Consider the following 14,467-nt stretch of genomic DNA (forward strand, 5'->3'; position numbering starts at 1 on the left):
GTATTTTTTCTTAATATATATATGATAGAGTCAAATTCTTAATTGATTGAATGAGTTTAACCTGCAACAGAACGAGCAAATGAGATTTTTCCCATTAGATTTGTTCTTTCATTTCATTTTTCTTTTGTGACTTTCTAGGAAAAATGATTCCAGAAGCTCCTTTAGATGGCAACCATGGCATTAAATATTTGGCAATCAAGGACTAGTCTTTAATATTTTTAAGATTAAACGTGTTGATTGCCTTGGTACAAAGCCCATAAACCAAGATCCAGGATTCAACTCTCTCCAACTCTCACCAATGCAATATAAGCCCTTCTTTCCGGTGCAACATGAACACAGTGTGCTTGTTAAAATTGTAGCTGTCTTGGAGTGATCCAATCAAAAATATTAACGAAATATCCAACAAGGAAGACACTGGTTTGTGTTAAATGTATGTGAATGCAGATACAAGTTCATCTATGCATATACAGTTAATCTGGACAAAAAGGAAAAAGTTGAAATTCTGTTTTAGGCTATAGATCTTGCATGTAAGAACTTTAATACTGATACAGAACGATGATCCTCAGAATTTTATTTGTTGAAATTTTATTGGAATTCCGGAAATCATCTTCAAGTGTCTTGCTATCCCCAACTTCAGAAAAGAATTTAAATACTGAAGTACTACACATTTTACATTTTGCAGGTTTGTTATGAAATGAACAGTCCAAAAAGAAATGGCTAAACTATGGTGCAAAGTGCATAATATAAATTATAAAAAACATTGATAATGATCTATAAACTTAAAAGCATAACGAGAACTAATTTTTACTGGGTCTGACCTTTCCAGACCGAGGATCTAAATAATCACTTAATGAGAATCTTTCCACGTTAACTAATTCAAGGATATTGAAATCCAAAAAAGAAGTGGGGTGTAAATAAGTAGGTTCTGCCCTTTTCAATAAGAAATTTTTAATTATCTAAACAAACAATGAATATCCTCTTGCATCAAGCTGCAATTGTTTTCACAACCATCAGAACACAAGAAAATTGCTATGTCAACTGTCAAATTTGACTTTCTTAATTCAAATAAACACAAGTACATGATTAATATGTCACGTTGACTATTTTTTATGTGAAACTTGACTACAATTCAATTTGGAAGCGCCAAACCTCCAAATCATACATGTCAAGTTACTCTAGAAATAAAAAACCCTATAAAGAAACACTAGATGTTGAGGTCTCAGAACTCATGGAGTATGACTACATTCTTAGATGGGAAAAAAATAAAAAGAGTAAACTTTGAGGGAAATTTTAATTTCATACCTGGTGTAACGAAAAACTGAAGGGATGAATCGGTGATTCCAGAATTATCCTCAGTGACTTCAACAGAAAACTCTCCAGCTCGAATTGGGGTAAAGGAAACGTTCCAATAACTAGGATCCCCCTCAAAATATGGGATTACACCAGATATATATGAACTATTTCCCTTCTTTCCACGAACCGAAAGGGAAAGATTCATTGCATATCTGCTAAGATTAAGATTTTTATCGCTGAAAGAATCATCCAATATCTTAACCTTGATGACCGCTATTTCGCCTGCTACATATACAGTCTTATCATCTGCCCAACTTACAACAAAGCTTGGTAAAGGTAATTTGCCCCCAGTACCTGAAAAGGGAACTTATTCAGTTGGTAGAAAATTTGAAATAATTTTCAACAATAGAATGGTATTTGTTTTACGATATAATGTAGTAACCCATTAATTCGATATCTCCTGCAATTGAAAGACAAGCCCTTTACTTTACAGTAGATTCGAATCATAATAATATGGTGGAGATTCAGGCTTTCTCCTTAAAGAGCACAATCACCTAGCTCTAGAAGCAAACTCCCTAGTTTCAAACCCTAGAAAATCTAGAGACTAGAGATGCATTCGTTACCTTTAAGACATTAAAACCCTAAAAAATCAGTCTTTTCCCCCTCCCCTTCCAAACCCTAAAAGAAAGTTATTAGGACCAAAAATCAAAAGAAAAGGAGTAAAATCCCCCAATTTTGTACCCTGTTGCGGAGTAGAATCGTCAGCTAACAAGCGATTTGAGGCTAAAATCAACGAAATTAGCCATAAAATCGAAGAAAATAAGCTCTTCATGCTGTTGAAATGGTGAACAAATTTTGACGAACGGAGCCGAGGGGGTTTGAAGAGGAAGAGCGAGGGAAAACGGGGTTTAAATATAAAAAAGATCGCAGAGGGGGACGGAACGGTTAGCGTAACGGCAAAGCCCAGTGCACGTTCGTCGTGGGTGGGGGCGGTGATTGAAACGGGTAAACGGGTGTATCTACCACAGGATCCGTTTAGCCCAATAGCAGATTTGTAGCCAGAGTATAGCTCTTGGGCTTGAGGTTTTAGATAATTTTATTAAGTGGGCCACTAAAATCAGCCCTATCATTTCCGCCTTGTATCCACAAACAAATCCAAGATACCGAAATAGTATTATTTATACAAAATTTCCAAATATTAGTCTTTTCGGAGTTGAAGTCCTTTTAATTATTTTCGTAAGACTAGACTTCCTCTAGATCACTATGTCTATATGTATTTATTCCAATCGTTTTTGGTGTTTGTACATAACTGCCCCTGATGTTTTTTTTTTCTTTTTTGTTGTGCATATTTAGTATCATGTGTGTTTTAGCTTTTTTCCTTACAATTCCTATTTAATATATATATTTTTGTCTCTTTGTTTTCTTATTAATTTAGTTGACGTTCATAAAATTTGCTCATGGGTACTTTATAGAAATTTTAACCGTAATAAAAAGATATGGACTTCGACTTGCGGATATCCATCTCAACAAATAATAGAGGTCACTTAGAGCTGATCTTAGGAAGGGTCACAGCCCAATTTTGGAAGTAAAACTTAAACAGACACCATTCCAAATTTTTATAACCGAATGACTAACTGAAAGCAAACCCCTTTGCATCATCTGACAATATCTACGTAGCTATTACTTTTCATACGAAAAGGTAGAAAGTAACTTTAGAAAATAACACTAAAATACTGGCAAATGCTTGTTGTTTTATAAAATGCAATTGCCACTTTGGACAAGATCAAATTCCAAACAGTTGCAATGTACGTAGTTAAACTGCCATAATGCGTAACTCTTTAATGTGGCACTCGGTCAAGTCAAATTATGATCTTAGCAAGCCAAACACTTTATTCCTTTTGTTTTCTTGATTATTATCCAATTAACCACTCAGTTTTCTATGGAAGTCACCCATTTGAACCCCTTGGTAACGAGCATTTGGTTATAAAATGACTTTGAATGGAGTAGGTTTAAGTGCTAGCGTAGCTCTCATTACTCATAGCTGTACACATGCGTTTTAAAAAAATAAAAAAAAGGGGCAAATAAGCCCATATTGGATACTAGTGGAGAGTTGCTTAAACTTTAGGTTGTAGTTTGGTATTGTTATGATTATTAACCTAATGTCCACTTATATCTCACTTTGTCATCTGGAACCATGTGCATAAAAATTGGTTTGGAGGACAAGCAAATAGGTTGAATAAGCCACATATGGACCCAAGAGAGAGAAGCTAGCTCAAGCAATGCTCAAATTTGGTCATTTATTTAATGACTTGTAATGAGAGTGATATTGGCAGTGTAATGATTTATCCATCATTACATTTGCTTAGTGAATAGATGTTTTGATTTTACTATACACATCTGTTGCGTCCAGCGGAAACGGACTCAATCCACAACAAGTCGGTAAGCAACGAACAAAGAACATCACGAGCACAATTCACAATGAAACGACAAAAACCAATCACAAACACAGAGATTTAGGTGGTTCGACAAGTTGCCTACGTCAACGAGGAGATGATGGAAAGATTTGACTATATGGAGGAGAAACACAATGAGTTACAACTCTCAAACACTCACAATAACCCTAACCAACAAGATCTCACACCCTCTTAATAATCTCCCTCTCAAAGTACTCAAAACAACCTCTTTTCTCTGATTCAAAACCCTAACAAATGTGTTTCTATTTATATAAACACTCAAATCCAAAACATGCTAGGAAACAATTCAGCCCAATAACCTGCTATCGGTCAACTGATGAGAATTTATCAGTCGACTGGTAGGTGTTCATCGGTAGATCAGTAGGTGTCATCGGTCGACTGTCCAGTAGAATTTTTCTGTCGTTCCTGTAGTGGGCCCGTTATCGGTCGACTGATCATTGTTATCAGTCGACCGATGGTCCGTAGCAATGATCAGTATGATATCAAATAAGCCATCTATGTTCTTAAAGATGAGGATGTGGAGCTTGTGAAGATCCACACAAAAGACAATCCAGTAGATATGCTCACGAAAGTGATCCCTTACAACAAGTTCGATCACTGTAGAAACTTGTTATAGATTCGTGCTTGTTGAGGCCTGTCGAAGCCATTTGGAGGAACTATGGGCGGCTTGATCCCTTGGGAGAGGGGGTACGTAGGCAACCATATTGGTGCAGCTGGATTTGGAGAGATGACGCATTGGTGCTCGTGTTGGTGTCGGCTTAGTTTTGGGAATACTTCGTTGAGGTGGAGAATTCCTGAATGAGGTGAAAAATCACATGAAAAAGCAGCAGGACCATCAGTCGACTGATAACAATGATCAATCGACCAATAACGGACCATCGGTTGACTGATAATAATGATCAGTCGACCGATAACGGGCACACTGCAGGAATTGAAAAATTCTACTGGATAGTCGACCGATGACACCTACTGGTCGACTAATGAACACTTACCAGTCGACCGATGAATTCTCATCAATTGACCGATAGCGGGTTATTGGACTGAATTGTTTCCTAGCCTGTTTTGGATTTTGGTGTTTATATAAATAGAAACACGTTTGTTAGGATTTTGAATCAGAGAAAATAGGTTGTTTTGAGCACTTTGAGAGGGAGATTATTGAAAGGGAGTGAGATCTTGTTAGTTAGGGTTATTATGAGTGTTTGGGAGTGTTGGAAATTGAGGTTAAATCTGGAATTGAACAGTGAAGGATGATGTGCTGTTATTTTTATTTTTCAATTAACTGTTGTGCGTTTGTAAAACACTGTGCTTAAAGTAATATTTGACCTACTTCGGTGTAAGGATCCCAAGGCCAAACTATTTTCAGGAACAGTAGTATAGTACTCTGGTGTACACCAACCCAGTACTGTCAAGATCTCCTCGATCTATAAGACCTTTCGGTCAAGGCAAAAGATCTCTTCAATCTCAGAACCTTACGGTTCAAAACCTTTCGGTTTTAGGGTTCCTGCGGGCACAATTCTGCAGCAGCAGCACAATAACAGCATCAATCTGACGTTCGTATTCCAAGCTCGCGTGGGTATTCCGACGTTCATATTCCACGCTCACGAGAGATTTTCCAACTACAACCAAGAGCTGCCCAAGGGCGCTATTTATAGGCCTCTAAGGCCAGCTCAAGAGATATTAGCAATTAATGTGACCGTTATAATTCTTAATGACAATTAAGATTGTAACATCAAATGCATTAAATTGCTCTTAATGCTGTTGTAACTGCTGCATGCAGTAACTACTGAATACGAGGCAATCAATGGACACGTTGCTACGAAACGCGAGGGTCACATCTCAGCAAATCAGACGAATCTCGTTTGATAAATGAACGTCGTCAAACAAGCGAACCTCGTATGACAGACGAACATCATCGAACGAGCGAACATAGTCAAATAGGCGAACCTCGTATAACATACAAACCTCGTCGATCGATCGAACCTCGTCAAACAGGCAAACCTCGTATGACAGACGAACCTCGTCAAACAGGCAAACCTCGTCAAATGAACGAACATCGTCAAACAGGCGAACCTCGTATGACAGATGAACCTCGTCGAACGAGCGAACCTTGTCAAACTACGAGAACGCTAAGGTCACCCTCATGCGAATACGTAGCTCGTCTCGTATGCTGCGAAGCAGCCAACGTGACACCAAACAACGCCATCTTGCCCCGATGCCTCCGTGCGAAGTGCGCCTAACAAAGCGCCACTTAGCGCCTCAGCCCGATTAGCCCTGATCCCCGGTCCATTGGCCTACGGCCCACAATCCACTAGAACTTATGAGGGATTAATTCAAATAAAACACTTCTTGGCTTTTCGTTGGCAAGCCTCGAACAAGGGACCTTTTGAAATACCAAAACATAAACTTTCCACTAGGCTACTAAGCATTTATGAAAAGTACTTGTAGTTAATATATATATATAGTTTGAAAACTTAATTTTGGAAAGCGGTTTTGACCAAAAAATCCAACAATCTCCCACAAGTTTTTAAACTAGTATCATGTTATAGTGTCGTCGTTTCAATCGTTGTGCATAATGTAGATGTCGTAAGGACTTGAATCCCCTTTAGACCAACTAAATAGAAGATAGATGCATATTGTCGCAGAGACTTGAACCAGCACATGTCTAAAATCTAGCGATCACACAAGATCAAATTTATCTGTGGTAGTTTTCACTTTGAACCACACTTGTCTTTGCCTTTGCACATTTATGGCCCTGTCTAGTCCTGGTTTCTGCTAGGGCTCTAGGTATCTTTCCATAAGACATCATAGGAGACGGTCAAATCTCCACCCAGGCATAGGTGAGTTCTTTAGGCATGTTTTCTATCAAACATCCCGCATCCAAAATGCTTTGAACTCATTAAGGCTTAAGAGACATCCTCTCTCATGATAGGATTCTAGGTGAGTCCTTTAGACGTGTTTCCTATCTAACACCCCACATCCGAAATGCTTTGGACCCATTAAGGCTTAACAGCCAGCCCCTTTACATGATAGAATTATCGGTGAGTCCTTTAGGCATGTTATCTATCCAACATCCCACATCCGAAATGCTTTGAACCCATTAAGGCTTAACAGCCAACCTCTTTACATGATAGGATTTTACTTGTAAATCTTACTTGACTTTTGAACCAATCATCTTATCATTAGTAGCATAAGCTTTGAACTAATAACTTGACGAAATGGTAAGTATTTGTAAGACTCGCCAAACTTTGCAAATCATACTTGACTTTTGAGCCAGTTATCTTTATTATTAGTAGCATAAGCTTTGAACTAATAATTGGATGAATATGGTAAGTATTTGTAAGACTCACAAAACTTTGAGACCCATTGTAGCAGACGTTCTTTTGACTATGTCCTTTTTTAGACCTTTAGTCAAAGGATCAGTCACATTCTCTGAAGATCGAACGTCAATCACCGAGATTACTCCTTGACAAATGAGTTCTCTTAAATAGCCATGCTTCAGATGAATGGTCCGCTTTTTTCCATTGAACAACGAGTTCGCTGCCACAACACCCATTGCCTGATTATCACAATAGATTATAATTGCGTGTAGGCTGTCTAAAAATCACAACAGATAACCAATCTCCATCAAACACCAATGATGGAAGTTACAATCTGACGACTTCCAGAAGATTATAATTTGAAGACTTTTATATAGATCGATGAAGGTTACAATCTGACGACATTCGTAATAACTGATGAAAGCTCTAATCAACAGCATTCACAATCAACATTGGGAGTTACAATCTGACGACTCTTATATTTTTAAGGAGCCAATACGAAGATTACTGAACAATGGTCTTTGTAACGCTCTAGCAAAAGAGACTATAAATTGACTGTCTCTTCAAATCCAGACGTAGAGCTCACTTGTGCGTCCCAGATTCAAAACGCATAGCTCGTGGCTGTGTTCTCAGAACAAAACGCATAGGTCCTCCCTACGTTGCTACACCAAAACGCGGAGGTCCTCCTCGTGTGTCAGCAACATAATGCAGAAGTCCTCCCTGCGTTGCAATATCAAAACGCCTGAGATGAACCTGCGTTGCAACATCAAAACGCGAGGGTCAGACCCACGTTTTTTGCGTTTGACTGATTTAAACAGAACCTGAATGGTCTTTTTAAACCGTATCTCCACTTAATGGGGTCGGTTAGACCCAATTATGGAGAGATTTTAGGGGAGATTACACCCTTTAAACCCTTGAACAGTTTCAAAACTATTTCTCATGATTTGAGGGCGGTTACACCCCACTTAGGAGTGATTTAAGGAGCAGTTACACCCCCTTAATCCCTATAAGTAAGAAGAAACTCAACCGAGTTAAGAGTTGGAACTTCTTGGATTGGATTAACCCTGGAGCTTGGCAGCAAGGAGGAGATCTTTGGCTGATGTTTTTAGGGGATCTTCGATCTGGCATATTGGAGCTTCTTGTAGTAACAAAGTTCTTGGAGGATTCCCTTGGCTTATTAACTGAACTTTCAGTTCAAATCAACTCTTTTTCAAGAGTTTAAACTCGCTCTGAGTTATCAACTCTTTTAGAGTTTCAAACTTGCCACGCAAGTTCTCCACAGCGTCAAATCGTGAGGAGAAGATACCGTTCCAGTGAATCAAGACGTTCGAATCATTAACGGAGAGCAAACTCGATGCGAGCATTCAAGGGAGATACTCCATCGCCACCGTGAAGAACCCAGAATTAAACAAAGGGGAGAGTTCAGATCATTCTCCTATCTTTTGTAATCGAGATTCAAATTGTAATTAAGATCGAGAGAATACAAGTCAATTTTCTTTCATTCTTTTTACTACAAATTTTCCACAAAATATTACGCCTTGCAATTCTGTTAATGGAAGGTCTCGGAGAATACAACTGAGCCACTCAGCTTCATCTCCTGCAGCACAGAGTGCGAAGAACTTAGATTCCATCGATGACTGTACAATCATAGTTTGCTTCTTAGATTTTCACGAGATGGCAGCTCCGCCCATGGTGAAGACAAAACCTCCAGTAGATCTGTACTCATCTGGTTCTGAGCACCAGCTCGTATCTGAATAGCCTTCGATTACAGCTAGATATTTAGTGTAGAATAGACCCGGACCTGTAGTTCCTTTCAAGTATCTCATCAATCTCTAGACAGCATCCTAGTGAAACTTTCCAGGATTACTTGTGAACCTACTAAGCATTCCTACAGCAAATGCTATATCTGGCCTTGTGCAGCTCATCACGTACATAAGACTTCCAATTATCTTTGAGTACCTTAGCTGCTCTACTGGTCTTCCAGTGTTCGGTCGAAGCTTCTTGTTGTAATCATACGGCACTGACAGTTCTGACAGGTCGTAGTAGCCATATTTCCTTAGAATGCTCTCGACATAATGAGATTGGGACAATCCAATACTCTCTTTAGAGTATATAATTTTGATTCCGAAAATCATGTCCGCAGTTCCAAGGTCCTTCATGCTGAACTGAGCTGATAGAAATTTCTTGGTAGATGTTACTATCTCCAAATCACTCCCGACGATGAGCATATCATCCACATAGAGGCAGGTAACCACCACCTTCCCTTCAGTGACCTTGATGTATAGGCACTTGTCAGACTCACTGACTTGATACCCATCACCACCTTCCCTTCAGTGACCTTGATGTATAGGCACTTGTCAGACTCACTGACTTGATACCCATTATTACGAACAACCCCATCGAACTTCTCATGCCAGAGTTTCGGTGTCTGCTTAAGTCCATATAGAGACTTAATAAGTTTACAAACTTTACCAGCTGGAGTATCAAGTCCTTCTGGTTACTCCATGTAGATCTCTTCTGTGAGGTCTCCATTAAGAAAGATAGTCTTCACATCCATCTGATGTATGACGAACCTTTTTATCGCCGCCCATGCGATAAGCACTCTGATGGTAGTGATCTTACAAACTGGTACATAGATATCAAAGAAATCTATTCTTTCTCTCTAAGAGAATCATTTCACCACCAATCTTGCTTTATACTTCTCAATAGTACCATCAGGACGAAGCTTCTTCTTAAAGATCCACTTGCAACTGATAGGCCTAGCACCTTCAGGTACATCCACCAGCTCCCAGGTGTGATTTTGGATCAATGAATCCATCTCATCATCATACCTTCTTTCCACAGAAGAATGTTTATTGACTGCATTGCTTCTTGGAAAGTCTGTGGGTCTCCTTCCATATTATATGTGATGAAATCATCTCCAAAATCTTTCTGTCTCCTGACACGCTTGGAAGATGATTCGGTAACTCCTTCATCACTGATACTTTCAGTTTCTCGCGAAACTGGCTCCTCTGGTGCGTCTGACGTACTAGCATTCCTTACTATATCTTTGAGCAATAATCCTTTATCTTTGATAAACTTATCCTCAAAGAATTCTGCATCCCAAGCTTCGAGGATGGAGTTGGTTTCAAGATCAAGGAACCTGCAAGCATCACTATCTTCAGCAAAGCCAAGAAACACACATATGTTTGCCTTTGGTCCGAGCTTAGGTCTTCTGATATCTGGAACTCGAACATATGCGAGACACCCCCACACTTTGAGACTATCCAAAAGATCTGGATATCCCAACCATAACTGATGAGAAGTACTATCAGTTTTGGAATAGAGTACTCTGTTCAGAATCCAGTTTGTCATCAGCAAAGCTTCTCCCCAATAGCATGTAGGTAGACCGGATGTGATTAGCATCGAATTCACCATCTCGGTCAATATGCGATTCTTCCTTTCTACAATTCCATTAGATTGCAGAGAATACAGAGCAGTGGTTTCAACAATGATTCTATGCTCCTTGAAATATGCCTCTGACTCCTTAGATCGGTACTCTCTTCCTCTGTCACTCCTGAGTCTTTTCACCTGAAGTCCAAGCTGCTTCTCCACTCGAGTCCGGAACTCGACGAACTTGCTGAATGCTTCATCTTTAGATTTCAGTAGGTAGACATGGCAGAAGTGAGAGTGGTCATCAATGAAAGTGATAAAGTACTTCATGCCGCCTCGAGTGACGAAGCTCTTGAAATCACAAGTATCTGAGTGAATCAAGTACTTCATGCCGCCTCGAGTGACGAAGCTCTTGAAATCACAAGTATCTGAGTGAATCAGATCCAATATGTTGGTGCTCCTTGTGACACTTGACGAAGCTCTTGAAATCACAAGTATCTGAGTGAATCAGATCCAATATGTTGGTGCTCCTTGTGACACTTGGAAATGACTTCCTTGTCAGCTTCGCTTGCGTACAGACTTCACACTTATCAGGTTTGTTACCCCCATATTTTAAAAGTAATCCTAACCTCTCCATGCTAAACAGCTTTCTATAATTCACATGTCCTAGCCTATTGTGCCATAATACAGAGGAGTAAGCAAAAGAGGATACTTCATTTATAATTGAGTTGGGTACAATAGTACTGATCTTATACATGCCATCAGTACAATATGCATTGCTAAAATATATTTTCTTAAAAGATAACACAGCATTTCCTCCTTGGAAATCCAGCCTCATACCAGCGTCACATAGCAGGCTTCTAGAGACTAAGTTTTTAGCAATTGAGGGAATATGTTTCACATCCTTCAATGTGAGAGTCTTCCCTAAAGAAAGAGTCAGCACCACAGTCCCAGTTCTAAGAACAGGAACCACAGAACGATCAGCCATTGATACGTTCTCTTTAACAGCAACATAGGAAGAGAACAAATCTCTGTTGGAGCAGACATGACAGGTAGCACCTGTATCTAACCACCAACCAGAGACTTTACTGGGAGTTGTCACCTGGAAGAGCATAGCCACACAATTATCAAGGTTATTAACATTGTGTACTATTCCCTTCTTGGTGCTTTGCAGTCTTTGGCAAAATATCCTTACTTCACACAATTGAAGCATTTGCCGCTCTTCTTGAAATCTTTCTTCTGAACATTCAGGTTTTTCGGATTATGATTCTTCTTTTTGTTAAAAAGACTTCTTTTTCTTAGAAGAACTGGTACTCTTCTCAGAATTAATAGCCATCATGTTAGCAGACGCCTTCTGCTTAGCTAGGAGCTCATTCTTTGTGCGAGTCCGAATCTCGTCCTCGATCTGAATGAACCTCTTCAAATCAGATAAAGTCATTTGTCTTTTTCTTTTTCGGATGTCCATGGAGAACGACATCCAAGATGGAGGAAGCTTATTTACAATTGCACCAGAAATGAAGGTTTGACAAAGGCTGATCTTTTTACCTTTCAGCTTCATAACAAGCTTTTCAAGCTCTTTGACTTGAGGCAAAACCTCAGTGTCATCTTTAAACTTAAAGTCTAGAAATTTAATAATGAGGTGAGACTTGGAAAGCTTCTCCTCATCCTTGTATTGCTCCTCCAGAGCATTCCATATTTCCTTTGCAGAAGCTACCCAAGGGCGCTATTTATAGGCCTCTAAGGCCAGCTTAAGAGACATTAGCAATTAATGTGACAGTTATAATTCTTAATGATAATTAAGATTGTAACATTAATGTATTAAATTGCTCTTAATGCTGTTGTAACTGTTGCATGCAGTAACTGCTGAATACGAGGCAATCAATGGATGTGTTGCTACGAAACATGAGGGTCACGTCTCAGCAAATCAGACGAATCTTGTTTGATAAACGAACGTCGTCAAACAGGTGAACCTCGTATGACAGACGAACCTCGTCGTATGAGCGAACATAGTCAAATAGGCAAACCTCGTATGACATACGAACCTCGTCGATCGACCGAACCTCGTCAAACAGGCGAACCTCGTCGATCGAGCGAACCTCATCAAACAGGCGAATCTCGTATGACAGACGAACCTCGTCAAACGAATGAACATCATCAAACAGGCAAACCTTGTATGACAGATGAACCTCGTCGAACGAGCGAACCTTGTCAAACTACGAGAACGCTAGGGTCACTCTCGTGCGAATATGTAGCTTGTCTCGTATGCTGCGAAGCAGTCAACGTGGTGCTAAACAGCGCCACCTCGCCCCGATTCCTCCGTGCAAAGTGGAAAGTGTGCCTAACAAAGCGCCACGTAGCGCCTCAGCCCGATTAGCCCCGATCCCCGGCCCATTGGGCGCCCACGACCCACGGTCCACTAGAACTTATGAGAGATTAATTCAAATAAAACACTTCTTGGCTTGTCGTTGGCAAGCCTCGAACAAGGGACCTTTTAAAATACCAAAACATAAACTTTCCACTAGGCTACTAAGCATTTATGAAAAATACTTGTAGTTAATATATATATAGTTGAAAACTCAATTTTGGAAAGCGGTTTTGACCAAAAAATCCAACAGAGAGTTATAACCCATTGTGTTTCTCCTCCTGATAGTGAAATCTCTCCATCCTCTCCCCGTGGACGTAGGAAACTTGCTGAACCACGTAAATATCTATGTTTGTGATTGGTTTTGATCGTTTCATTGTGAATTGTGGTCGTGGTGCTCTTTGTACGTTGCTTTCCGACTTGTTGTGGATTGAGTCCGCTTCCGCTGGACGCAACAACATCTTGTATGAAGCTTGAGTTTCCTATGTTAATATCTGCGTTAACTCCTACATTTCATGCTATTGAAGTAAAAATATAGCAGTCATCTCATGGCTATAAAAGATTCTGAATTGTAGATTCTATTTACTTGAGATGTTGACCTGATGGGGCCTCCACGAAAAATTAAGAGTCCGATGCAAAAAGTGAATAGGATAGAAATTCCATAAACAAAACGATTTGATACATTATTAAGCTTATGTTTAACCATGTGTACTAAGTATAAATTAGGAATAAGGATAATTCATGAGTGTTATCGTGAATGCTAGGTTTAGAATGAATCACATGCAACCTCTCACACTAGTAGAAAACAGAGCATTGGCGACGGGGAAATCCGTCGCCAATGCAGTCAAATCGTCACGAATTCACATTCGTGACGCCCACTTGCCCGTCACCAATAATCCCCTCGCCAATACTCATTGGCGACGGGGTCATCCGTCGCCAATGTACATTGGAGACGGAGAGGTATTGGTGACGGGAAACATTGGCGACGGGTTTACCGCCGTTGTGAATACACATTGGCGACGGGGTGCTTTCTGTTGCCAATGTGTTTTGGCGACGGCAAGATTGTCGTCGTCAATACACATTGGCGACGGGGTGCTTTCCGTCGCCAATGTGTTTTGGCGACTACAAGTTTACCGTCGCCAAAACACATTGGTGACGGCGTGTTGTCCGTCGCCAATGTTTATTGGCGACAAAATGCACCCCGTCGCTAATGTTTATTGGCGACGAAAATCTAGCCATCGCCAAAGCACTTTGGGGATGGAAAACACCCCGTCGCTAATGTGTATTGACAACGGGGCTGAACTCGTCGCCAATGATTATTGGTGACGGAAAGCACCCTGTCACCAATGTTTATTGGCGACGGCGATTAATGTACATTGGCGACTGATTTCCCCGTCACCGATGTTCATTAGCGACGGACCTTTTCGTCGCTAATGAATGTAATTCGAGAAAAAAAATTGCTACTTTTTGAGCCCCATTTGGGAATATATACCTGTTTCTTCCAATATTCATAAAATATTCAATAATATTCACATTCATCGATTCACATCTAACAATATTCACATTCATCAATTCACATCCAATAGTATTCACATCACCAATTCACATCCAACAGTATTCACATCCAACAATAATCACATTCATCATTC

General features: G+C 39.9%; 1 protein-coding gene across 1 annotated transcript in view; it reads right to left on the reverse strand.

Moving 5' to 3' along the window:
- The window catches only part of LOC109842307 (protein GAMETE EXPRESSED 2-like), a 15,199-nt gene extending 13,039 nt beyond the window's left edge, over window positions 1-2,160 (reverse strand). The window contains exons 1-2 of the mRNA XM_020411203.1: window positions 2,035-2,160; window positions 1,303-1,647 (exon numbers count right to left, since the gene is read on the reverse strand). Of these exons, the coding sequence (XP_020266792.1) occupies window positions 1,303-1,647; window positions 2,035-2,125 (436 nt within the window). The 5' untranslated portion in view covers window positions 2,126-2,160. The remainder of the gene's footprint in view (window positions 1-1,302; window positions 1,648-2,034) is intronic.

This window comes from Asparagus officinalis, chromosome 5 (genome assembly GCF_001876935.1).
Source record: "Asparagus officinalis chromosome 5, Aspof.V1, whole genome shotgun sequence".
NCBI classification, from domain to species: Eukaryota; Viridiplantae; Streptophyta; class Magnoliopsida; order Asparagales; family Asparagaceae; genus Asparagus; species Asparagus officinalis.